This window comes from Mercenaria mercenaria, chromosome 7 (assembly GCF_021730395.1).
Source record: "Mercenaria mercenaria strain notata chromosome 7, MADL_Memer_1, whole genome shotgun sequence".
Classification (NCBI taxonomy): Eukaryota; Metazoa; Mollusca; class Bivalvia; order Venerida; family Veneridae; genus Mercenaria; species Mercenaria mercenaria.
The window spans coordinates 6,261,781-6,289,546 of NC_069367.1; the positions used below are offsets into that span (position 1 = coordinate 6,261,781).

At 33.3% G+C, this 27,766-nt stretch overlaps 2 protein-coding genes and 1 long non-coding RNA gene across 5 annotated transcripts in view; 2 read left to right on the plus strand and 1 right to left on the minus strand.

Annotated features, from left to right (window-relative positions):
* The window catches only part of LOC123565757 (carbohydrate sulfotransferase 15-like), a 245,009-nt gene that overhangs the window by 32,656 nt on the left and 184,587 nt on the right, over positions 1–27,766 (minus strand). The gene's annotated exons all lie outside the window — the stretch shown is intronic.
* On the plus strand, positions 5,811–9,873 carry LOC123554967 (uncharacterized). The gene is made up of 3 exons (XR_008371586.1): positions 5,811–5,994; positions 6,304–6,465; positions 8,231–9,873. It is a non-coding gene; the product is annotated as an uncharacterized LOC123554967 (long non-coding RNA).
* Positions 22,738–25,955, plus strand: LOC123554969 (uncharacterized). Of its 2 annotated transcripts, none has more exons than XM_053547449.1 (3): positions 22,738–23,076; positions 23,367–23,484; positions 24,064–25,955. In XM_053547449.1, the coding sequence occupies exons 1-3, from the start codon at positions 23,049–23,051 to the stop codon at positions 24,218–24,220; spliced, it is 303 nt and encodes a 100-aa protein (XP_053403424.1). In that variant the 5' UTR covers positions 22,738–23,048; the 3' UTR covers positions 24,221–25,955. The 2 variants fall into 2 exon arrangements, 1 of the variants encoding a protein (XP_053403424.1); XR_008371585.1 differs by having other exon boundaries at positions 22,822–23,076; positions 23,367–23,512.

Here is a 27,766-nt window from a genome sequence, read left to right on the forward strand (position 1 = left end):
ATACTACGTGTAACAATTTTCTAAACTTGATCGGCAAAAGTTGTCAATTAACCCCTTATCTATTGGCATGCGTTAAAACAACATTAAAATACATGTACCTCGTTACTGCGAAGAGTGAAACACGTAGCCGCCGGTATAATAATGTAACGGTACACTGACAAACTTGCAGAATTTACACTTTTTTAAATATTATAACAATATTGCTGAATTGATCTATCAACCACATATTCGGCTAAAATTTGATAATTTAACGTCTGCATGTATCTTACATTTTAATTTGAAAGCAGTACCTGGTACATAAATAAACTTTTCGTGTTCTTATAATTTTGTTTATTATTTCAAGTACTTCATTTAAAAAACAAAGAGTTTATGCGCCAGATTTAAGGGTTATCTTCTAAATTTTTATTGCAACAACAAGAAAAGAAATATGTTAGGTATTTTTGTATATTACATCCCTTATTTAACTTTATACTTTTAAAGATTATTTCATCTTGTAATATTTGTGTACTGCCAATTTTTATTGTATTCGATGTAAATTCAATAAGTTAAAGAAAACTCATTTTGCCTATTCAATACCATCATTTTGAATTGTTTTAAATATAGACCTATCCATTGTCAAAATAAACCTTAAGAAAGACAAGAGTGCTGACTGTTGTCATTGTGTTTACGCCATTGCAGAAAACTAGTTCATAGTCTTATACAATTTATATATTTTTTCTGCAGAAATTCCATTCCTTGTATAAGCTCTCTAGAACGTGGTTATATAATAAATTTTTACACCAGAATATAAGACTCTTTCACGGAATAGGTGCGGATGGATAAATCTGGCTCGATTTTAACAGTGACCTCCCGTCAATATGTTACTCAAGGTCCGGATACTCTCATCCGCACAAATTAACTGTGAGTAACATGAAATAAAAAAAATTGAAATCATACATCTTTTTTCACAAGTCAGTCTTCATCTGCTAATGTTGAAGCTCCGACCCATCTTTTCTTTTGGTGCAGATTAGAATCATCATGACAATATATCAATAATTTTTTTTTTTTTATTTTTTGAAATATTGCAAAATGTAAATTGAAGTTACGATATTGTTAAGTAGAAATCAGATTTAATTTAGTTAAAGATGATCATTGAATAGTAATTATCACAAGTCAGTCTTCATCTGCTAATGTTGAAGCTCCGACCCATCTTTTCTTTTGGTGCAGATTAGAATCATCATGACAATATATCAATAATTTTTTTTTTAATATTTAGAAATATTGCAAAATGTAAATTGAAGTTACGATATTGTTAAGTAGAAATCAGATTTAATTTAGTTAAGGGATGATCATTGAATAGTAATTATAGAATAATATATTATTAATAATTATTTCATAACTCATAACTTAAGATCACACATTTCAAACTATCCCCGTTCTTTTAAAGTTGAATTTTAGTCATGTGTAAACATGCGAGACTTAAGGCCTCCCTGCCACTACGTCTATCAAGAAAATGCAAACAAAATTTCTCGAGATATCCTCACGAAACGTAGTATGTAATTAGTGGGCAATAAGGAAATTATGCCCGTTACTTTGTTTAGCACGTCATTTGTTTCATTTACAATTTATATGTCAAGGAACATAGTAGCACATCATTGCAATAGAACATCTGTAGCTTCTCCATTATTTAAGCGTTTTCTAGTCGCTGTCGCCACAATGATCTGGATTCGATACCAAGCAGTTTTCAAAATAATTTTTTTCTAGTTTGAAGAAATCTTAACACACGGCTGATTATTATTTGTTTCACAAAGAAATAACATATATTTCTGACGATAGCTTGTGACGGAATGTACAGATATGAAATGTAGGTAATGATATCTTAATTATTAAAAGGTACAATTCTATGACAACCATCTCAATGATGCTCTTCTATTATGCCACTAGGTCGAATACTCATAAGATATACATACTAACAATAGTTCCACATTTATCCCCACTTCGACGTGCTGGTGAAAGGTAAGTCGACCGAAAATAATTTCTTATCTTTTTACAATCTAGTCTACATTAAAAAGGATGTATATATTCTTCGAAAAAAAGGTTTTGTCTTATTTTCATTCTTCTCTTAGAATTTTGAATAACATAATACTTTTCAGTTATTTATGGCACCTTCAATTCATCGTAATCTATGTCCTCGTGGAAATGCATGGTTTCTAGGAAGAATGAAAATATATTGTTTTGTACTCAAGGATACTGTCCTTTAAAACGGACAAATATAATGCATGTTAAGTTTATCAAGTGTGAAATGTATACGCATAAAACATTTTTAACAAGGATGTGATATTTCAAATTTTTCCATGAAAGTATAGATGTTTTCCAGTAAGAGGCAGTGTTTTTCTTTGAATAACAAGATACCTTGAGATGTCACATGCACTCTAGTCGACACGCCGGGCGGACAGTGCTCAAATCGGACTGAAACAGAACAGGGACTGGGCTACGCCCGAACAGAATTTACACAAAACTGGACGGACATCTTTTAAGTCTTGCGGTGGCAAGGCGATGACAGGGCGGTAACATGACGATTGTATTTAGGGCACCCTTAGCTTCCGCGACTTTTATTCATTTTAGGATCGCCTGCAGTCTTTCTTGCTTAAGGAGAAAAAGTCTCATACGTTGCGATGGAACAAGTGCCATCTTTTCTGTTGATAATATCAGGAATGATGCAGGAGGTGCCTATATGATTTTTTTTATACTGAATGGTGCACTAAAATGTGCTATACGGCCTCCGCCAGGAAAGAATTGACACAGTTAGAAACATGTATTATTAATTAATGTATCTCTAACATATTTTAAAAAGAAATATAAAAGTATTTCTTGAAGTTGACTGCCTAAATAATCTCACTGTTTATATCAGCTGAATTATAACTATGCCATTATGATATATTTGATTATTATACCTTATAGATTGCCAAAATGAAAATCGTAAAAATGGATACTTAAAGGCAATATCTATTTTAGGGGTATTGGTTTAAGAATGAATGTGATATTTATAAGGATGAATGCGATATTAGTTAGGTTATGTGATAGTGTAAATTGTACTCGGATGTTGTTGTTTTTCAGAAAGCTACATTTAAAATTAAGATGTTTCATTTGTACTTTGTACTGATGTATATCTTCGTGTGCTACCTTCTATAAATAGAAGTGTTATTATAATCATTATTATAAATCAAAATATATTTATGAGATAATTTGTACAAAGATTAAAGGATAAATACTATCAAGAATGGTAAGGGACAATTACAGATAGCTCAAAACTGTATTGGTACCGTCAGTATAAGTTTCATATTATCCAGAAGTCATATTTAAATTAATTGAATTTAAGAAATTGTTTCATAAACTAAACTCTTTCTCTCACAACCTGAAAACAGAGGGAGGCTGATATAAAACTACTCCGAAAGAAGACAAAATTTGCAAAATGTGTAACTCTGCTATACAGACCGAGTACCACTGTATTTTTAATTAGTTATCCTACAGCTGCTATGTTTTAAACAACAATGTATACTTAAGAAATATTTTGAAACAATTTGCATCAGTTTAATATATTACTGTGCTGCAACTCTGAAAATGTCTTAAAATAGCTATGTATGCATATTATGCATTTCTAGAACGTAGACCAATTTCAGATACGCACTTTAATGATTAAAATATACCTTCGTGCGAAGGAAGACATTGAGAAAAATAAAAAAAATCAACTTACATTTAATACTTTATCCTCATCATCCTGGTATTTATGTTTTTAGTAGTTTATTGTATAATTGTAAAATGATCTCTTTATGGGCCTTGGCTATTAGCATAACAATGCATTCTGGTTGTCAAAACATATATCAGATTAAATCAGAGATATCATTTAATGTTAGTGATTTTTTTATTTCTACTTATGTTTAAGATCCAGGTAATTCGGTTATCTTGATTTCATCGAAACTTACGTCTTCAGAGAAATTCAGGGTTTCTATGAATAACGAAATCGGATCGTACCCAGTTTTTATTCAAGCGATATTGTCCTTTAAAATGACAAGAATGTGATATTTTCAATTGACCATAAAAATATAGATGTTTTCCACTATTTATTAGTTGTTTTCTTTGAAAAGCTGTGTCTTCTTTGAAAGGCTATGGATACGGTAAATACTCTAAGATAACTTCATTCAATCAGGGCTGTTATATTTCGATCTTCTCAGATCGTTCAGCACGACTTTTATGTCGTGTTATTGGTACTGTTTTCTTTCTCAACATGACCATTTCGGCCTGGGTGGTTCCAATACTCCCGCTTTCATAGCCTTGGGTATTGTTTAATCACCCCTTGGATATGGTGCCTGCTTTTTAATTTTGTCTTTTGACAGTTCCTGTGATACGCAGGTTCCATAACCTCAGATCCCCTTTCTAAATTCCAGTTTGTTTAGTTCTGCCCATTGTTTTCTCGTTTGGGGCAAACCCTTTATTTTATCTGGGGACCAAACGCCGCTCTTCATGGAATTACACGCCTCAACACGTGTGTCATTGAAGGTTCCATGTTCATCGCCGTTTCAATACATCTGCGGGTGTCACTAAATTGCTTTTTGTACTTTTAGCATGTATAAATGTTGAGTTCTGGTCAACCCGGGGCTAGAGGGCGTGGACGGTAGCATGCATTTCCACTACCGTCCATGAACAGGCTCAATCAAACCGAGCCTGCAACATTTTCATTTTTGTTGTGTTGAGCGACCTGTGGAGTTTCCACTTTATCTATTTTATCCGCATTAGTTAAATTAAATTTATTGTGTAATTCAATCGCAACATTTAACACATAATTGGTAACACTATTAATCTATGTATTTGTATTAGTATCCATTAAAGAGATGTTTATGTCACAGAGTAAGACTGAAATATCTTTCACTTGGACACTAGGCGCGGATTTCACGACAAAACTAAAGAAATTGTTTACCTGTCTGTTTTTTCAAATGCTAGTTTTTGCCCATATTGACATTTACATCTATATCAAAACCGTATACAACTATTCTATAGATCAAAACAATGAATAGTAGGGGTCTTACCACAAATGCTTCGTACAGGCTCCGTGCCCTGTTTAGGTATACTGTGCGAGTTTTCTTCTCCACCCAGTGTTTTTCGTATGCTCTTGGCATTGTTTTGTAGTTCAGTTATATTTCCAAATCAGTATGTCTAACCGTTTAGATAAATGCTTCAGAGTGGAGTTCCATTAAATAAGAATTATACTTCGACAGATATAAGAGAAATATTTACCCGGTTCCACCACAAAAAAGACGAAAAAAATCTGATGCATAGAGCATTGATTAAACGAACATAATTTATTTAAACGGTATATTATTTCTTATGTTATATAGTATATGTTTATAATGAAGTTTTTATAAAAGAAGTTTGTACTGCTCTTATTGTCTGTTTCAAATGTTTATATTTATTAATTCAGTGTATTATGCCCACTTTCACATTATTGTGTGCTTTTATTTCTTTCAGTATAGCCTGTTGGCTTTTATATGACCAGTAAATATTGTAGGCTAGGTTTTTCGTGTGACAACTTCTGCTTCGCTGTGTTCAAAATGCTTCATACCGGCCTATACATATTACGAACTAGTTTGATTTAAACATATTTTATTCCTTCCTTTTTAATGACAACATTTACAATATACATATACAGAACATATACAAAACATTCGTCACTACAAATAGTAAGGTATTATACCTCCTTAAGCATGTAAAAAGGAAGCTCTTTCTTGTCCCTGTTCACAAGGGCATAGCGGATGCGGATAATGTTTCATCTATAAATGTAGTAAGATTGACTGCTGTCGATATGTGCTCTAAATGAGAAAATGTTATATTTGTTTACCTGTCTGACAATGTATTACAGTGACAGTTTTTTTCTGGGCTGTACATGAATCTTCAAATTTAGTGCAAGAAGACTTACAGACTAGACCTTTTTCCTGTTATCGGATAGATCCATAACTACCGGTAGGTCCATACCATATCAAATGATACTATTTTGGTTTCTTTTAATAGGCGGTGCTTGTGAGGCGGAAGCATAAACCGAAGGAAACACTGGCTTCTATATCACTTTGATTTGTAATTATCTAAATGTTGCAAAGAGTGACGATGTCTGGGGCAACCTAAAGTAGTCCCAACTGGAGTAGAGTGAAAACATATTCTATATTTTTCAGTGTGAAAGTACCATATATGTGTTTCACATATATCTCGGTAGTTCATTTGAAAGCATATGATACATATTTACCATTAAATATTGAAATGCCTCGACTTTTACAGCTCAGCAACCAGACATGGAAATGGCATTTGAATCTTTTGCGCTTCACTGAGCTATGACAAGGATAATGACAGGAGCAGAATTTGATTATGACACAATCTTTCTCGATGTCCAGGTACAAATAACAACAACCACAATAAAAAACAACAACAAAATAATGAAAAGTGAGTAGACGGATACATAAATTTACTTTAAAATGTTTGTTCTGTTTTTTTTTGCTGGGTTTTTGTTTTGGGGTTTGTATTTCAGTTATGTAACGCCGGCAGTTAACCTAACCAGTGTTCCTGAATTCTGTACCAGTACAAACCTGTACTCCGCAAGTAACTGCCAACTTCCCACATGAATCAGAGGTGGAGGACTAATGACTTCAGGCACATTGTCGTTTATTAAAAAGTCACAGAGAACATATGCCCAGCCCGAGAAAGTGATACAATGACAACTTAACAAGTCGGAAACCCCATATTTGTAATAGATATACAAAACAGTTGTCTCTTTCTGTATCGGTCTTAATGGTTTTAATGCTTATGGATTGAAAATTGAATTTTTATCAAATGGAGTAAATTCTTTCTTTGCATGTGCTTGTGTTTCCTGATCTATTATATTTTTGAGATATTTTGAAGAGGTGCCAATAAACAAAACATTGATAGAGTGTTCTTTGAAGTGGCAGATGATGTGTTGAAACATAGCGGTTCAAAGAACGTTTTCCTTTACAGTAAAATTAAGGTAGCATTTTTCAGGTTCCTCGTAATATTCTAAACGAACACAAACGGCAATTGCGTATTTGATATACAGTTAAAGGGAAGTAAATTAAATAAGATGTTACATACTCTCTCTGTACATATGTTTACACTGTCCTTTAACTTCGGAACATGAAGCTGATTAAGAGTGAGGCAGGGTGCACTAGAGACTGATGCTAATCTATACCAACCATGCTAATCTAACTGTAGTGTGACAACAGTGATACAGGTTCTTAAAAAGCTGAACAGTTAAAAGAAAATGTAATTTAGATGTAATACAATGACATTTATGTGGTGATGGTATTAACGGTTAAAGGGAAGTAAGTAAAATTTGAATAACGGTACTCTCTTTGTATATTGGTTTTTCTCTCGAGACGCCGATAAAAATGACTTCTTGGTAATTGCAAATTTAATGACATCAATATACATTTTGTGACAGAAAAGTACGAAAAAATTGTGAATCTATTTCCTATTGTCCAAGAGAATTCTCATTAAAATTGGACATAAGTAGGGCATAACAGTCTGAAAAAAAAACATCAAAAATTGCTCGTTTGCTCGGATGTTAAAATTCTATTCACAAGAACGTGTAGGATTACAAGCAAGTATTATATTATGCAAAGAAACTCTACAAAACACTGACAATGACTTATGAATCATTAAAAGACAATAGCAGATGTAGACTGGTAATAATAAAATATTTTTCTAATATCACCCATATTTTTGCAAACATGATCAGAGAAGATTTATAGCATATATTTAAGGTTTTAACAGAAAAATTATCATGACAAGTTTTGTAAACGAGTTAGACATCATGAAGACTAAGGGCCGGAATGATTACCTCCAAATGAAACAAATAATCAAATGACCTGAGACCACGCTTATTTTACTATATGATCTATATAGACACTGGACACATGCAATGTTGTTTGCATTCCAAACCCCCCTAAAATACCTGCACTCCACAGAACTATTCAAGAGAAAATGTTCTGTCACAATAAGCATGGGATTGACCGGCTCTTTTTTCACCATTTTGAACCACATCACATTCTCTAAATGACCGCAAACAGGCAAAACTGGCCCTATCTAAAAGCCATGTTATGCATATTCTGACATTCTCATTCTGACAAATTGTACATGTACCTACTATTTCATATCTTCTCTATTAAATTATTAAATTTTGTTTTTATTGCAGGTCTTTCACTCAAAACTCCATCAATATTCACCATCAAACACAGGAATTATTTTCCGCGGAACCACTTCCTTAATGCGGTCAACACAGGGCAACTAATTGTGATCTTGTGCCTATTTAAACCTATTTTTCTCTTCATCTTAAAACTATTGTACGAGTTCAATCTAAGATGTGTGACAAATTAAATTAGAACGTTTCGCCTTTGTTGAACTATGCATTCAAATTTGATAGCTTTCAATCTTACACATGGTAGCGGCCCCATCTGAGCAAAAAAGCATCGCTTACTTTTCAGTTGAAAAAAAAACCCCGCAAAATTCTGTAACTTTTTTGTTTGATGAGATCTTTATCAGAAATTAAAAGCAGCATGTTTCCTACTTTATATGTCAATCCAAACTAAAAGCTACTTAAAATTTGATTACAATATCACCGTACAAATTAATAAAAGATATTCAAATCACAAAAAAGAAACACATCAAAACACGTCGTCTGCTCATACGAAAAACTAAAATGTGTGAATTAAGTAGCCTAGTATGTGGCAAATATAAGAATGAATAGCTTTTGTACATACATTTGTCATGTAGTTTTCAATGCTCATTCGTGTAAGGCTACCGTAGGTAAAACTGAGCCGAAAAGCTCTGAAAAGTCCAATATGTGAGCTTACTAAAAAGATTATTAGTCTTTCTGGAATGAATATTTCACTCAAATCTTGCAGTTGTACAACATTCCGTGTACTCTGTACATAAAACTTGCACATCTGAAAAGATTACGCAGTACAGATTTTTAAATTGTTTACCACAGATAAACGCCTGGCAAAACAGTCCCTCTTTATATAAAGAATGTTTTGAATGTCCATCACTTCCTGGTGAATATTCCAAAGATTCAACATGAGAAACTACAACTGGATATCCTAATTTTTCCAGTGACTAGTGTGAATTCTAGTGACCATTCGTGTGACTGACTCAGCAACAAAGGCCTTCGAAAAACAACATCTGAAAAAATGATTCAAGCTAGTCATAACACCTTAAATTAAATACTTAAACAGTTTAAATGATTGCATGTATGTGCAAATAATGTCTCAAAACAATCTGACTGCAAAGACAGTGTGAAATGTTAGAAAGTGGTGACCCATCACAGCAACATTTCTGTAAACATTTATATCTCAATCTCCTTTTCCCAACAATGCGATATAAAACATAAAAACCAACTCTTACATATGTAAACTGTGCCATAATATACAGTTTAAATAATACAAAAAGTCAGTCAAAATGAAATATGTTCATATTCCTTGCCTTATTGGCTTCTAGATCTGAAGAAATGCTTACTGTTACCAGGTAAAACTAGTTACATTCTGAACTGCATATCCTTAGAGGGAATACAGCTTAGTGCACCAACTATAATAAACAAAATCCTGTCCAATTTTATGGTAATTGGTTAGAAATGTAATTTTGCTTCCACACTTGCTTCGGAAAGTATTCATTATAAAAAAACTTTTTTGGGGGGTCTAACGTCGCACCGATACAATTATAGGTCATATGGCGACTTTCCAGCTTTGATTTTGGAGGAAGACCCCAGGGGCCCCTCCGTGCATTATTTCATTACGAGCGGGCACCTTGGTAGAACCACCGACACTCCGTAAGCCAGCTGGATGGCTGCCTCACATGAAGAATTCGATGCCCCGAGTGAGGCTCGAACTGAAATAATTTTATTCACTATACTTCTATTGTGTGGTTTTTATGCTTGCCGTTGCAATTTAACGAAGTCCATTATGTTTTACAATATTACAGGAAAGTACCTAATTTTGATTTAAAACATCTACAAAGTAATTATTTACCCATTTGAAACTCTAAACAATTGTCCGGTCAAATCTGAGAAGTTGTAGACTTATCTACTAAATATGCAATTTTGTTGCAAGATGTACTTTTCTTAATATAAGTTAAATATTGCAAAAATAACAAACAAAACCTTACAGAAGAAATATACGTGAATACACCGCCCATAAACGTCATTAAATGTCCTTGAAATGCGGTCAACGTTGATGCCATTTATTTTAATTATCCGTTATGGGGATTTGTATAAGTTTGCCACTGAACACAACAATACAAGCATGAGCGAAAGAATCTCTCTGTTGACACATGTTTACTGGCTTGTTAAATCACCCCGTTAAACAACAAAAACAACTGTTTAACCATAGAATGACTTTCTACATAAGAGACATGGACGTGGACTGGTAATATTTAGCAAACAACAGATTACGTAAACTCTTCTTATGCGATTTCGAAAATCTCCGGAATTTTAGGAGAGCCATGTAAATGAAAAATATTTACGTCCAAAGAAATTGTATTTAGTTAGGTATTTAAACGTTTTATCAAAATAGATTCTTGCATAAAAACTACCTTTTTTCACTTGATCCGCCCATATATTAACGGGAGAAAAATCGTGTGCAAACAAGGCAATTCACGTGCTGATAATACATGATTTTTATTTTTGAAATGCTTTGCCAGAGATGTATATATGTATTTCTGCGTAGATTGACATCTTGTATCTACGTCTTGATTCTTCCATAATATTCCCTTCTTGTAGCATAAAAGATGCAATCTAATACATAGTATGTTTCGCTGTATCAGTTACCAAATCCAAACGCACTACCCCCAAAAATGTACGTACTCGCTCCACCCTTATTTACACCCCCTTTTAAAAGTCGGAGTCCAGTCATTGTTTGTTGATAACCATGAATGTATAAGAACTGCGTGCAACTTGCGCAGTTGTTTGTTTTTAGGAATCATTTTAATGCTAGTGGTAGAGCGTCCGCTTCGAGAGCGGGAGGTCGTGGGTTCGATCCCTGGCCGCGTCATACCAAAAACGTAAAGAATGGTACTAATAGCTTCCTCGCTTGGCGCATAGCATTAAGAGGATAATGTTAGGACTGGTCAGCCCGGTGTCAGTATAATGTGACTGGGTGGGGCATCATGTCACATGTCTACGGCGTGATATTCCAGTGAAGCAGCACTATAAAGTTGGGCATTGTGCTCACTGCTACGAGTAGACACCGTCGTTTATATGACTAAAAAATTGTTGAAAAAGACGTTAATCCCGAACACACACACACACACAATGATTTTTGTAAGTATCAGTCGGATTGTTTTTATCTCATTTCGCGAAGAGTTTGGATAAAACATTTTAAAAGCTTGTCACCACGTTCGTACTCATCCGTATTCTAAATATGTTCGTACTCAAAAAAGTTCGTATGTAAAGTTATAACTTCTGAAATTGTGTTGCTGTTTACCAAATTTTTAAGTGATATGTAAAAATATGGGTACTTTTATGTCTGTAAGAATGACAGATTAAAAAAAATTGGTTAGAAACCTTAATGCATGCTTTTGGAAGTGTTGTTGATTTCTGGGCTGTGGTTATGGATATTTAAAACACGTTTACCGTTTCCAAGAACAACATAATGGTAATTAAAATGTACCGGATACGTGAAGTCATCACATATGAAAAGAATGCATTTAGTTGTTGTGTAATGTTTTTATGCAAGAATAGCGACAATGCACGTTTGTTTTGTGAATTAACGTCTGAAGAAGCCCTAGTGGTATGTTTGTGACCTTCTCAAGAGAAAGAACAACAAGAGAATTTTTGTGTTTGCCTTCTTTTGCCTTTGCGTTGTAGCGGGGATAACTTTCATTTACACTGTGCTTTGACTTTGGAACATGGTGGGGGAATTAAGAGATAGGTAAGGTGCACCATACACCGGTTTAAGGTCTCCGGTGGTGGTTTTGACTGATCGTGCGCACAAACCATATTTTATATCTCAGTTTAATAACTCGTAGTAAAATTTGGCTTATGGACAAATATATCGGCCTTCATTAAGAGACAATATGTAATACCTGATTTTATTATTACAAACAGTGTTGAAATGTTTGGGAGAACTTTGTTAAATGGAAATGTTTTTAAGAATTAACAAAAGAAACGATTTCCGGTGTAAACAAGATGGTTCAGAGTTTTCATCTGTGCTATAAAATGTAATTATACATCAGTTTACAGCCAATTGATGAGCGCGATACATTTTTACTCGTCGATAGGTAATAGAAACCTATAACTTGATAATTGAGGTCAGTCCCGCCATGACAAATGGCAAGCGAAACAATAGCCAGTCAAAGCGAAAACGATATAAGTCTTCCCCGAGCCAGAGTCAGAAACCTCTCTAAATGAGAAACAAGCCCGGATATACAGATCAGCTCACGCGGAAAACCCACTTTCCGTTTTTCCTCGAAGAAAAATCTGGCTTAGCGAGGAATTTCTCCGAGTACTCCTTTATTCTGACTCGGAGTACCCACTTTTATAGTTTTACTTTAGCGGAATTTCGTCGAGTCACTCCGAGAAATTACTTGACGGAACGCCGAGTCGAAGTTATACAGGTAACACTATATTATGTACCGGTATTTTATGGCCTCTCCGCGCGACTCCGAGTCTATAAAAAACAATCAGCCTGTCATTTCGAGTGCCGCGAGATGATTTCACGGAACTCCGAGGCAGTATTTTCTTAACCTGGATGGATTTTTAATATAATTATCTTGTTCTTTTTACTATTTAAAGTTTGTGAATTTTGATATTGAAATACATCCGCTTGAAAGTAAATTGTTAAGTATTATATTGAAATGCTCTCTGTCTAAGCTATTTAAATTAGAAAAATGATTTATGTAAAATGGACTTAATTTTAGAAATATATAAAACAAACCAAACGTTCAAATAGCTGCCGTTCAAGAATAGCGATTTGTTCAATGTTGTTTTGAAATAGTTTCTAAAATTGTAAATTTAATTTAGAAATAGATTGATGCAAAAATGGACTAAATTAAAACTTTGTAACACTAGACATGAGGGAGATTTGACTTCGTAACTAATATGGCAATAAAGACAATAGCTTGATATCATTTACTGACAGTTCATCAGCATCACACATTAAATAAAGACCAGTCTGCATTATTAATCAAATCTGACATATTATATTTAAGAAATTTGATCTGATTTTCACTTGTTGTAAATAACACTGTCTTTAAGTAAGATATATATAAAAGACTTGAGTATCCAAATTAATACAAAAGATTGAACAATGTCGTTATACGATTTTATAAATTTAACGGCCATTACCTGCTTTTTAAGACATTTAATGAATCGAAAATTATCGTATATTTGTAAAATAAATCAAAGGGAGAATAATGTCACCCTTGGTCAAACTGATCATTTTCTCTTTCCATTTTTTTTAAAAAAAATATTGGCAATCAGCGTTGTAAAGGTATTTTGTCATATTTAAGCAGACATTATACAAGGAATGTGACTAAACATATTTCTACAATATATTCAAACCTTTAGAAAAATAAAAAATGATGCGAGAAATTAAAACGGCATTATAATTATATCTTAAAATTACAAACAACTTCCCGTAATTCTCACGCATTTATAGTCTTATCAGTGTAGTACATGTCTGTGTTGTTTTAACAGTCCCTTATTTAGTGGTAATTGGCAAGTTTTATTACGGGTCCAATAAAAAGGATATACGCGTGATGCATAAAATATTCTATTACTTCTACCAGGTTTCATTCATTATAGAAATGGGTTTCATGTAAAGTCATTTTGAATTGAACATGTACAATCAATTTTGAAAGTTTCATAATAAAGTAAATGAATTTACCACGATTTTCATCGATAACTGAAAAGATCATGAAACAAGGTAAATTGATTTTCTTGTGTTGTAAAATTTATGATATAAACACATAAAGAATTTTTCGTGAAGGTAAATTACATAAAAACTTACAATCATTGTGTCGAGTAAAAAAAATCAAACACAAATTAACTGTTTAGTTAATTTGATTATATATCGTTTTCTTTAACCTTTTGATCACAATATCGCATGTTCACGGGGAATTATTATATCGTCTGCACATGACGCTACAACAACAACTTCGCGCTGAAGTAAATTATTTTTCAAAGTCAGTTGAAATAAACCGTCTGTGGCGCTTTTATTTTACAAAAAATGAAATATATATCATTCAAAAGATATATTTATCCAGAGTAGGAAATTACTTGCACCAAAGCTTTCATATCAATGGATTTATAGAAAAAATTGCTTTGAATAAACGCATATTTGAGACTTTTTACACGTTTTATATAGAAAATGGAAGGAAAAAACGACGACGAAATGATGGCATTATACATCTTATTTTTATGAAATCAAAAAAAGAAAGATAGATTGATCTCGAAAATAGAGTGTGATGAATCAAATTTTGAACATGGGTAATATTTTCTCACCTAAGGTTTCTTATTTTTAGTAGTTTTGTTATGAAGCAAAATGTGTACATGCCCTTCTCATTTCTATTTAGTAAAATCTGACTGCTGTCGACTATTAACCGCAGGAATAATCTTTGGTATGTAAGCTGTTAAAAATAGTGATGTTTATAATGTAAACTTTAGGAGAAGTGCTTATTTTTCAATATGAAATTAGGTGTTACTTTTATTTATTTGGAAGTAATTATAAAAAGGAGAAACTACAGCCATATGTGTTAAAGGAGTCATAACATATTAGTGAACAGAGGAATTTGAATTTTTATAAATGTAAAATAAAGTATACAATCTGAAATCTGCCTTCGAAGTCACTCGAAGATCCAAATGAATTTATACAGGTAATTATTAATTGGTCTCTGAGTCACTCGAAGGAAATCCGTCAAGTGACTCGGAAACAAAAGAAACACATACAGGTGTGTATTCCGCTAATTGGATTTCACCTAGAGTCACTCCAAGGATTTCCTCCGAGTGACTTCGCATAAATCCTTGGAGTAAGATAGCGTAATTCCTTGACGGAAAATGGCTGACTCGAAGAAACTTCGAGTTGTAGCCTTAGTACTCGTTTTGGCCATCCTCCGAGTATCGAGTAGGATGGGTTTTCCGCGTGAGCTGATCTGTATAATGCATAAATTTTATAACTGCGTCCCCCCACCCCACTTCATTCGTTATTTATATAGCAGATCATACAGACAATATAGAGAAAAAGAAAATAATATTTAATGAACAAAAACAAAATTGTTGCATATCCAAAATAACTTACTCTGGATTTTGTTTTCTTTTTTTCTGATAACATCTATGTTATTTCAATCATTACCGTAAATGAATCAAATTGTATGTAGCTATAATTATGATGTTCTGACCTCATAAAGGATAAAAATCCCTGTTTATGGGGAATGACAATACATAGTTAGAACTAGAAACTGATATAATATTTTCTCTGAATAACTTGAGAAAAAATGATATACATGCATCTATATCTACATGTGTATCAACTTCTTTAAGTACTTTTCTGTTTATCTGCTTGTAATGCGCATTTAAAGCCACTGTAGTATGAGTACTTTAAAACATCATTAATTATCATTCTTTGTATAATATAATTTTTGTACCATTTGATTAAAAAAAAATTGATCAGTTCTAATTTTTAAATTTCATTTTAGTGATAATGAAAATGGATAAAATCTGTATATTTAGCATTAATTTGACCGTTTGAGATATTGATTTCCTTATAAATATAACAATTTAAATGTTTAACAATTCATGAAGTTTTACAATAAATCTACAACACAATGCATCACAGAAGTTTATTTCATCAACAATGAATGAAGAAAACCTTATTTGTTGAAACGACAATCTTTTGGACGCAATCTTGGATTTTCAGCTCGCCACCATTTATGACAATTAATGCCATCCCTTTCAAAATCTACAAATATTTTCAAACATTTCGATATCTATCATGCCTTGTTAAAAATTAGGTCCGGGTTACACCTAGAAATATTGGACTTTCTTGGCCGAAGTCATCCTACCATGAACGTTTATTGTTATTGTCAGGAATAAACTATTTTTTTTGTGCCTTCACCATTAAAAATGGCGATGGGGAGGAGAACAAGGCATTTAGTGTTACATGTGGGCGTGAGTCTGTGTGTACGCAAAATTTTGTCCGGTTGTCCGTGCCTTATCGGGATTTGAAATAACGTGGCACAAATAATTCATTCAAGAAGAGGACATGACTTCTAGCTCACAGATAAAGGGCACCCTTGGAAGTCATTAGATGTTTGTATGTATGCACAAAATCTTTTCTGGCAGACAGACTTTGTAACTTCTCAGATATTGGAATTATATGGCGTAAGTTACCACCATTATAAGATGAAAAGCACCTAAATACTATATACCACTTTCCAGTACATTACCCACATGACTCATACTTCTGTTGCCAATTTTGTTTGTTTTGGGTTTAGCGATTTCAGTTGTATAACGGCGGGCAGTTAACCTAACCAGTGTTTCTGGATTCAGTTTCGGTACAAACCTGAACTACACAAATAACTAAAAATTTCCCCACATGAATCAGAGTTGGAGGACGAATAATATCAGACACAAAGTCTTTTCTTCTGTGACCAAACATCACATAGCCATAGGCTATTAGACCTTAGACAGGTTCACATTTTTTTTCGGTTGTTTTCTGCAGAACACGAAATATTACAACGTATTATAAGTAATTGTATGTACAAATTTACAAGTCACGTGTATATTACCATGTTATGCCAGGAAATATATTTACATGAGTTTCTATATTGAATATTTATTTTCACTATAAATTTATAAATAATTTATCATAAATTTATATATAGAATTATTCATTCAAAAATTACGACAGAAGAGAGAAAATTGATTGAATGATTCATAACACTTCCTTATTTGAAAAGAAAAACTATCCAAGTGTTTTAACGAGCTTTTGCCATGCAATAAGATCATCATTTTATAACGCATAAGATGGCGTCAAGTTTCATTAAATCATTTTGCACGTTATCATGTTGGTGTAAACGGCTTCAAATTGAGCCGCATGGTATCATGTTTTGCTGGATGATTTCATATTTCGATGCATCGCAACATGTTTTTCAATGCATCGTTTCTTGTTTCAATTGGTGACATGAGTTTTCTATTAAATAGTTTCAAAAAACAATGCGTTGAATGCAAAATTATTGGACGGGATGGAATGTTAAACTAGACGGCGTTTAAATGCACTGCACTGAATGACTTGAATGGATGGTTTGTATATTTACTTAATTTGACCTCTGCCCATATACGGACTATTTGTAGTTTCATGCAATAAGAAACAATACTTACAAGAGAAATAATTTTAACATGGAAATGATAAAATTGTTTTCTCTTTCAAAAACATAAACAGTAACAAATATATACATACAGAAAAATGAATCAGCTGAAGAAAAAACAACAAAAAAAAAAAAACTAAAAAAAAAAAGCACCTGCTACACACCACCTTACGTTATATTAGAAATCATTATTTTTAGAAATAATATATCGCATTTGGTGATTTGTCGTCGAATAAAATCAATCATTTAGATTTGAAGGAATTCTATCACGAAGGCGCAGTCCCAGTGATATAAAAATATTCATCTGAACAACAAACAATTATTTTATTCAAGAGCAAATCTACGGTGGTATGTTTAGGACATATGTTATTTTTTTAAAGATTAAATTATCTCGTGCGTACGACATCTTATCTTGAGCGATCAACATCTTATCTCGTGCGCACGATATCTTATCACGAGCGATCAAATTATTATCTCGTGCTCACAACATCTTATCTTGAGCGATCAACATCTTATCTCGAGCGATCAACATATTATCTTGAGCGATCAACATCTTATCTCGAGCAATCAACATCTTATCTAGAGCGATCAACATCTTATATCGAACGAACATATTAATTTGAGCAATCAACATATTATCTTGAGCGATCAACATCTTATCTCGAGCGATCAACATCTTATTTCGTGCGCACGACATCTTATCTTGAGCGATCAACATCTTATCTCTAGCGATCAACATATCATCTTGAGAGATCAACATCTTATCTCGAGCGATCAACATATTATCTTGAGCGATCAACATCTTATCTCGAGCGATCAACATATTATCTTGAGCGATCAACATCTTATCTTGTGCGATCAACATCTTATCTCGTGCGCACGACATCTTATTTATATATATTAAGGCCCTTTGTGCGTGCATTTAGGTCATCTTCCCACAAGTACATGTACTAGTTTATCACATCAATTGGGAAGGCAATGCATATAATTGGTCATCCTTTCTCAAAATCAAATGTACATAACCAGAGACACATACTGCATGTTAGAACAGGAACAAATTTCAGTTCGACTGATAAATTCGCGCAAAAAAGTTGCATGTATGAATTAAGGGAAAACAAGAAAAATAATTTAATATATGGGCGAAGTATGGAAGTCCTGGAGGGACAATTGATTTCCGTACTTCCCACTTCTAACTTTTGCACTTCTCACTTCCAACTTCTTGACTTCCTACTTCCTACTTCTAACTTCCACACTTTTGACTTCAAACTTCCTGACTTTCGATTTCTGATTTCAAACTTCCACACTTCTTACTTCGACTTCTTGACTTCTTACTTCCTTCTTCTAACTCCCGCACTTCTGACTTCTAACTTCCGCACTTCTAACTTCCAGACTTTCGACTTCTGATTTCCAACTTCCACACTTCTTACTTCCGACTTTTTGACTTCAAACTTCCCTCTTCTAACTTCCGCACTTCTGACTTCTAATTTCCGCACTTCTGACTTCTAATTTCCTGCCTTTCGACTTCTGATTTCCAACTTCCACACTTCTTACTTCCGACTTTTTGACTTTTTACTTCCCTCTTCTAACTATCCCACTTCTGACTTATAACTTTCTGACTTCCGACTTCCAACTTCCGCATTTCTGACTGCAATCTTTCCTGTTTTGGCAGTCGGAAGTAAGAAGTGTGGAAGTCGGAAGTATGAAGTCAGGAAGTTGGGAGTCGTAAGTGCGGAAGTTAGAAGTCAGAAGTGCGGAAGTTAGAAGTAGGAAGTAGGAAGTCAAGAAGTTGGAAGTGAGAAGTGCAAAAGTTAGAAGTCAGAAGTGGGAAGTACGGAAATCAATTGTCCCTCCAGGGCTTCCATAGCGAAGCCTGCATACTATTTTTTTGTCAAGGACTTAAATTTATTTCTCTGCATCATCACTGATTATTGCTGCCTTTTTTTTTATTAGTTTTCGTATTTAAATGTCTAACCCTGCAAATATGTGAAACGGTTATAAGTATAATCTAAATAAAAACAAAAACGGTGGCACCCGTATGTTTTTACTAATGATCTGAATTCACACAAAGGTCCTTAATATATATTGGTAAGAGAAAAGATGTTGATCGCTCGAGATAATATGTTGATCGCCCGAGATAATATGTTAATCGCTCGAGATAAGATGTTGATCGCTCAAGATAAGATGTCGTGCGCACGAGATAAGATGTTGATCGCTCAAGATAATATGTTGATCGCTCAAGATAATATGTTGATCGCTCAAGACAATATGTTGATCGCTCGAGATAAGATGTTGATCCCTCAAGATAATATGTTGATCGCTCGAGATAAGATGTTGATCGCTCAAGATAATATGTTGATCGCTCGAGATAAGATGTTGATCGCTCAAGATAATATGTTGATCGCTCGAGATAAGATGTTGATCGCTCAAGATAAGATGTCGTGTGAACGAAATAAGATGTTGATCGCTCAAGATAATATGTCGTGCGCACGAGATAAGATGTTGATCGCTCGAGATAATATGTTGATCGCTCAAGATAATAATTGGATCGCTCGAGATAAGATGTTGATCGATCAAGATAATATGTTGATCGCTCGAGATAAGATGTCGTGCGCACGCAATAAGATGTTGATCGCTCAAGATAATATGTTGATCGCTCTAGATAAAATGCTGATCGCTCAAGATAATATGTTGATCGCTCAAGATAATATGTTGATCGCTCGAGATAAGATGTTGATCGCTCAAGATAAGATGTCGTGCGCACGAGATAAGATGTTGATCGCTCAAGATAAGATGTCGTGCGCACGAGATAAGATGTTGATCGCTCAAGATATTATGTTGATCGCTCGAGATAAGATGTTGATCGCTTAAGATAATATGTTGATCGCTCGAAATAAGATGTTGATCGCTCAAGATAAGATGTCGTGTGCACGAGATAAGATGTTGATTGCTCAAAATAATTTAATCCTAAAAAAATAATTGCATGTCCTAATCATACCACCGTACAAATCACTAAATGAGATATAAAATTTCGATTCTTATACGTTACCAAGTATTAGTAAGTTCATCCTTCCTTGACGGCATTAATCGAATCATTGCATGTTTTCCGTTTTCTTTTCCACGCGCCACTGTGCCCTTTTACGTTATGACTTAATAATTGTGACGTCATAAAAAATGCATTGTTGTATAATAACACACAACTCTGAGCCGTCGTCATTTTATAAGAAAATGAGTCAGGTCGTGCTAAAATATGTTATAGATGTACTGACAACACATTTAAGAATTCACTGAAAGTTGTTTTCGATAATAACAATACAAATTTTTAGTATATAAAAATACATCTGAAGAAACAATTTCTTTCGAAGGAACAACATACACAGGAAACGAAATAGAGGATAGTTTTTTATGTAAGATGTAATGTTCCCAGCAGCTCGTGCGATTGCTAGTTTCGAAACTGTCTCGATGAAAGATATTACATCTAGCACACACACACAAGAGAAAAAAAACAACATTTTACATGTTTATTCTATGCTTTACCGCGGCAAAATCAATTTTCATTTTGTCCGATATAATATTTCCCGCTGATAGCCCCAAACGCACAAGTGATCACATATCAATGCGCAAAAATAAAGTGTGCAAACATATATGCGCAACAAATATTTATCACAAATATTACTATTTACTTCAAAAAATCGCAATTAAATTGTCTTTATGTTTAATCTGACAGTTATAAGTTAGAGCCATTGCAACGTATGTTGTAAATTTTCTCACTGTATTGCAATTAAATATTGATACGGCCACAAGACTGGAAGAAAATGGGAACCAAGAAAACAATTTTGTGTCATTTCGGAAAACAACATTGGATTTATTTCAATTTAAGGCAAGGATAACGTGTTTTATTTTCATTTTGCTTAAGGTGGTAGTATACCTTTTTACCAGGGTAAAATATATTTGTTGCACCGTAGCAATTTATTGTTTGTCGTGTAATTCGTTGTTTTAACTACTAACAATCTCAAGTTCATTATTCTCTGTTCCTTCAAGTATAAGTTTATTCAGGTTTAAAGAACATGACCCTCCAAAGGTATATTTTATTGAAAGAAGAAGGAAAATACGGATATTTAACTTTTGTCAGTGTATTTCGGTTTCACTGTTATCCATAGAATTATGCATGATAGTTGATGTTTTAATAATATGCGCGTTAGCTTTCTAATATAAGCTTTAAATGTATACATGTATGTCGCTGGGCTCGTCTTTTCGTGGTAACGCATTTTCTCTCAATTTTTAAACAGCTATGTGTAATAAAGAGTTTTTCGATGGCTTCAGTGCAAGTTGAGTATTAGTTGATATTATTAACAAAATACGAGACACGTACATGGTACCCTATTTATCTTAACGGTTAAAGTAACCTTGGCAACAGAGATGTTTAAAATATCTTATATCTTGCTTATTATGGTAACTTCTTAGAACACTATTAATTAGAATGAATTACCTTTTTAATTTAAGATAACTTCGAAGCGTTACATTTTTAAAGTAAGTGATATATGTTCGTGCTATTGGCATTTAAATAAACAAATTTCAAAGCTTTAAATACTTACAGCAGTACCCCTCCTCTAACATGTTATTGAAAAATCATCGTGCTTGCAATTAATATTCTCATGATAAGTTGAAATACAGATAAAAAGCTGAAACTGTGCTCCTTTAATAGACCATTGCTAACGCCTTTAAATTTCACATTGAGATATATATGTTACGGGATTCGTTTCCATGGTATCATTAATTTAATTCAAGACCTCGCTATTTTCTACTGAAACTTGAATAATTTTAAAGCATAATTTTAGCATATAAGTATAAAATTATCAATGGAAATTAAAAATTGATATTACAAATCAAACCGGTTTTTTTTTAACTTGAAAATGGCTATAATTAATATACTTTCACCAAGCTCTATTTCCGATAATATCTGTTACCATCATTCATTTTCTTACAATCCGCATAACATTTCAAAATAACTACATAAACGTCGTTAAATATTAATCATTACTCATAAACGTAATACCAATAACAAATAATAGCTATTCGAAAACTAGTTTAGATAAACAGGTATGCTTAGAATCACGTACTTTAAAGATAAAAAGTATTAATTTTTGCGCGGTAAGTGACAAGTAACGTTATGACATCGATGACGATACTTAAAGGCAATAATGTTCTGTAGCGTGTTCGTGTCTGTGATAGTTTATTGATTATTACAGTATTATAAAACCATTAGATAAAAGAAAAAAATGTGATTTTTTTCAAAAGAATAAATATACAAACACATTTAGTTTGTCATTAACGTTGTCATATATAGTCACGTTAGCTTCCGATTGGGCGTGCGCCAAACAAACATTAAGGTATACTACCTCCTTAAGTGTGTAAAAGTAAATACTCTCTTTTCCCTGTTCACAAGAGCATACCGGATGCGGATAATGTTTCATCCAAAATGTAGTTACAATTGACTGCTGTCGATAAGTGCACTTAAATGGTATGTCTGTTTACCTGCCTGGCAGTACAATGCTTTTATGATTATTAATTCAGTGACAGCTTTTGCTGGGCTTTACATGAATATGCCCGAAAATCTTAAAACTTAGCGCAAGAAGACTTACAGAACAGACCCTTTTACAATGTTATTGGATAGATCTTCAACTACTGGTATGTAAAAAACATATTAAATGATATTATTTTGGTTTCTTTTAATACGAGGCGAATAGCAAGCTTAGATGACTTTGATTAATTTGTATTTAAATGTCGCAATGAATGGCGGTGTTCGAGGCACCCTAACGGGGTATTTAAAGTAGTCCCAACTTGAGTAGACAGAATTTTTCCCCCACATTTTTCACTGTGAAAATATCAAATATGTGTTTCACATCTATCTCAGTATTTATCTGAATGCATAACATAAAGAGATACCATTAAATATTGAAATTCCTCAACTTTTACAGCTCATCATCCAGACCTGGAAATGCAACTTAACATTAAAAAAGAAAAGATTCACTGCGCTATGACAATGGCAATAACAGCAGTATACTTGGTTATGACACATCCTTCGTCGATGTCCAGGTAAAAGAGACAGCATATACAATAAAAAGTGAGTATAAGGATACATAAAGTAATTTTTAAGTGTTTGTTACATTTTGTTTTGTTTGGTTTAACGTCGCACCGACAAAATTATGGGTCATATTGGGGACTGAATGCAATACTGTCGTACGTTTAACTTTATTTAATAGCTGTCATTACAGTATTACGTTCAACCCTCGATATGTCGACTTTACAGCTATGATAGTGGAACAAGACTCAAGTTTCCCCTCCGTGCAATAATTCGTCACGGGCGGGCAACTGTGGTAGGACCACCAACCTTCTGTAAGCAATCTGAATGTCTTCCTCGCATGATGAGGTTAACGCCCCGATTAGTTTGAGGCACAAACCCACTTCGATTAGGAGCAAGTGATACAAGGACAGTGACCTTAACAACTCGGCCACAGAGGCCCTATTGCTGTAAATGCTATACAAAAAAGTTGTCTCTTTCGTTATCGGTCTTAGCGGTTTTAATGCTTGTTTAGTGAAAATTTGATGTATTATCAAATCGGGTAAATTCTGTCTTTGTATGCGCTTGTGTTTTCTAATTTATTATGTTTTCAGATATTTCGAAGAGACGCCAATAACCGAAACATTGATAGAGTGGTCTTTGAAGTGGTCGGTGATGGGTCAAAACATTGCGGTTCGAAGCACGTTTTCTTTTACAGTACATGTAGCGCTTCCAGTTCTCCGTGATATTATAAACGGACACAAACGGTAAATGCGTATTTGATGTACAGTTAAAGGGAAGTAAATGAAAAAAAGATATTACATACTTTCTCTGTACATCGATTTACACCAGTTCTATAACTTTGGAATATGCAGCGGATTAAGAGTGAGGTATAGTGCACTATCAACTAGAGATTGATGCTAATCTATACAAGCCATGCTAAACAAACTGTAGTGTGAAAGCAGTAATACCGGTGCAAATCACTGAACAGATAAAAGATCATGTAATTTAATTGTAATACAATAACATTTGTGAGATATAACTTATTTCATGATGGTAATAAACAGTTAAAGGGAAGTAAGTAAAATTTGAATAATTGTACATTTTATTTGTATAGGTTTTTCTCGCGACACCTTGATAAAACTGACTTCTTTATAATTGCAAATACAATTACATGGCATTTTGTGACAGCAAATTACGCAAATGTTGTGAATCTATTTACTGATGTCCAAGAGACTTCTCCTGAGAATTGGACATAAACAGGATACAACAGTCTGAAATAAACAACATTTACTCCATTGCTCGGATGTTAAATTATATTCAGTAGAACGTGTAGAAATCCAATCAAACAACACACTATGCAAAAAAACATAGAAGAAACAAACACTGACCATAACATATGAATCGATAGACAATAACATATGAATCGATAAAAGACAATAATAACTGTATACTAATTATTATAAGATATTTTGCTATGACCAGCAATAATTTTGCAAACATGATCAGGAAAGTTTTATAGCACATATTTAAGGTTTGAAAACAATCATCATGGAAAGTTTTGTAAACAAATTTGACATTGGCCGGAATGCTTGCCTCCTAATTAAACAAATAAATGAATGGCCCAAGACTACCGTTAATTTTACTATATGTTCTATATAGACACGCAAAAATGATGTGATTTTTATAGAAATAAAAGAAGCATGTTTCCTAAATATAAATTTATCCAAATAAAGAGCTACTTAAAATTAGAGTACAATATCTTTGTTCAAATTTTATGAAAATTATTCGTATCACACATCGAAGCACGTAGTCTGTTCATATGAAAAACAAAAATGTGTACTAAGAAAAATCATGTAGCTGTGATGTTTGCCTTTTTTGAAGCAACCTAGTTTTTTTATATATATGTGGCAAATATTTTTTGAATAGATTTTGTACATTAATGTTTACATAAATGTGTAGTATAGTTTTCAATGCTAATTCATGATTGGCTACCCTAGGTAAAAATGAGCCGAACAGCTATGAAAAGTTCAATATGTGAGCTTACTGAAAGCTAATGAGTCTTTCTGGAATAAATATTTCACTCAAATCTTACAGTTTAAAGACATTTATCGTACTCTGTACATAAAACTTGCACATGATGACCATTTACACAGGACAATTCTTATATTATGTATTGCAACTAAGCTTTCTTGCAAAAACAGCTCTTCAAAGAAAGTTTGAAATGTTAAAACGTGCCCCTCACAACTTTTCTATGAACATTTATATCACAATCTCCTTTACCAACAATGTGATATAAAACCTCTAAACCATCACTTTCATATGTAAACTGTGCCATAACATCAGGTAAAATGAGCTACGATCTAAACTGAATATCCCCACAGGGAAAACAGCTTAGTGCATCAACTATTACGAACAAAATCCTGTATAATTTGATGGTAATTGTGTATAAATTCAATCTCGCTTCCACAATTGCGGAAAATAGTCATTATGGCAGAAATAGCTGAAATAAAGAAGAAACATTTCTACTAGAAATATAATTTTTGTCTTTTTTTATGACTGCCTTTGAAATTTAACGAAGTCCATCAAGCTTTACAATATCACAGAAAAATACTCATTTTGATTTTGAACAATTGTTTTTGGTCAACTCTGAGAAGTTGAAACCTTATATATACAGAAAGGCAGCCAATCCTTGCGTAAAACATCCCATTGTCCGAGCGCTCTCATTTCAGGTTTTAGATACTAAAAATGTGAGAAATGCAACAAAATAAGTGATTATAAAATTCAGGACCTCAGATTTTATCATTTGTACTCAATTTTGTATAAAGGCAGCCAGTATCCAAGTCTAGTGTGTGACTATCTGTTGTTTCAGATAAACAAGACGGTAGACACAGTTGTTTAAACATGTGCAATAAAAGATTATTACTGATAAACCATTCACTTACTGTATTCAGAAAAAAGAAAACCACTATCTTTCAAGGAAGTAAAATGGCAGACAAATTGGCATATGGAAGTAGCTTGTGACTGATAACTGCTGACATATCATTAGCACAAAAGCAGGATACTCATACGGACTCTTATTATATAGACGCCTAAAAGACAACGTATCATATGAATCAACAAGCCGGTGGCTCTTGGACAGCTCGTATTCGGCTTGTCTAATTTTTTTGTGGCTGATATTTTGGTTGTTGATTTGTTTTTGTATAACATGGACATTTCTTGCTATGTTCATCACACACAATTGTTTATGGGCTTTTTCATGTGTTCTGGCATATTCTGATTGCTTTATCCATTATACAGATTCTCCCGCACTTTTAAGTTTTTCGCGGAATTGTCGGAAAAGACGCAAATTATAATTCTGTTTCTTATCATTTCTTCTGTCATGTCATTGTTTGCAAGATGTTTTAATTCGGTAATAAACTGCTCTTTTATTTTTTTCACCCTGAATTTTATTATTGAATTTGTATCTTGCATAAAACAGGAATGTTCTTTTATCTTATTACAGATTTCCTTCATGTCTTTACTTTCAGCTTCTGTTAATTTAATTGTTCTATAGATGTCACGCTCTTTGGCTTCAACCCAGATATTAAGTAATTTTATTATGTGAACACTTTCTTTTTCTTTGAAGGGACCTTGAAATATCAACTCTTATCCATTGTTCAGCTGGGTTTCTTGAATCCGAATCCATTGTGGGTACAGTTACTTCACTTAAATGCATTTTTCAGAAGTCTTTTATCTTTTATGTTTATTCTACACACGTTACAATGTCACTAACTAATCCAACTAATTAATGCTAAAATTATCCAAAACACAAATCTAGGAGTTTCTTACATAAGGTTTTATTATGTGTTATTATTTTCAATATAATTCTAACTGAAAAAATAGATAAAGACAAGAGTCTTTCAAGATCTTTACTGTAAGAATAACTTACAAACATTGAATCAAATTTATTACAACACAGCTATGTATTGTAAGTCAAGGGAAGTAACTTCAACAGTCTTGTTGGAGTTTTTCACTGGTAGCATTACTTTTATAGTATATAATGCAATAGCGGGCTTTCTTTTTTAGTACTAGACGAAGATGTCATGTGCTTTCTGAAGAGCATTTCAAATGGTCGGTTTTCTTCTTTGACTGATGATGCGAGTGAGGCCAAAACCTGTATTGTAGAGAAATTAGTTGTTTAATGTCATTTAACTTTACAACAGAGAAGACATATATCTTCGCGACAGAACTGTCAAGTCCATAATAATAGCCACATTTTAAGACAATTCTAGAGTTGATGTTTTCATACGAACCGATGCATGGAACGTAAGAAAA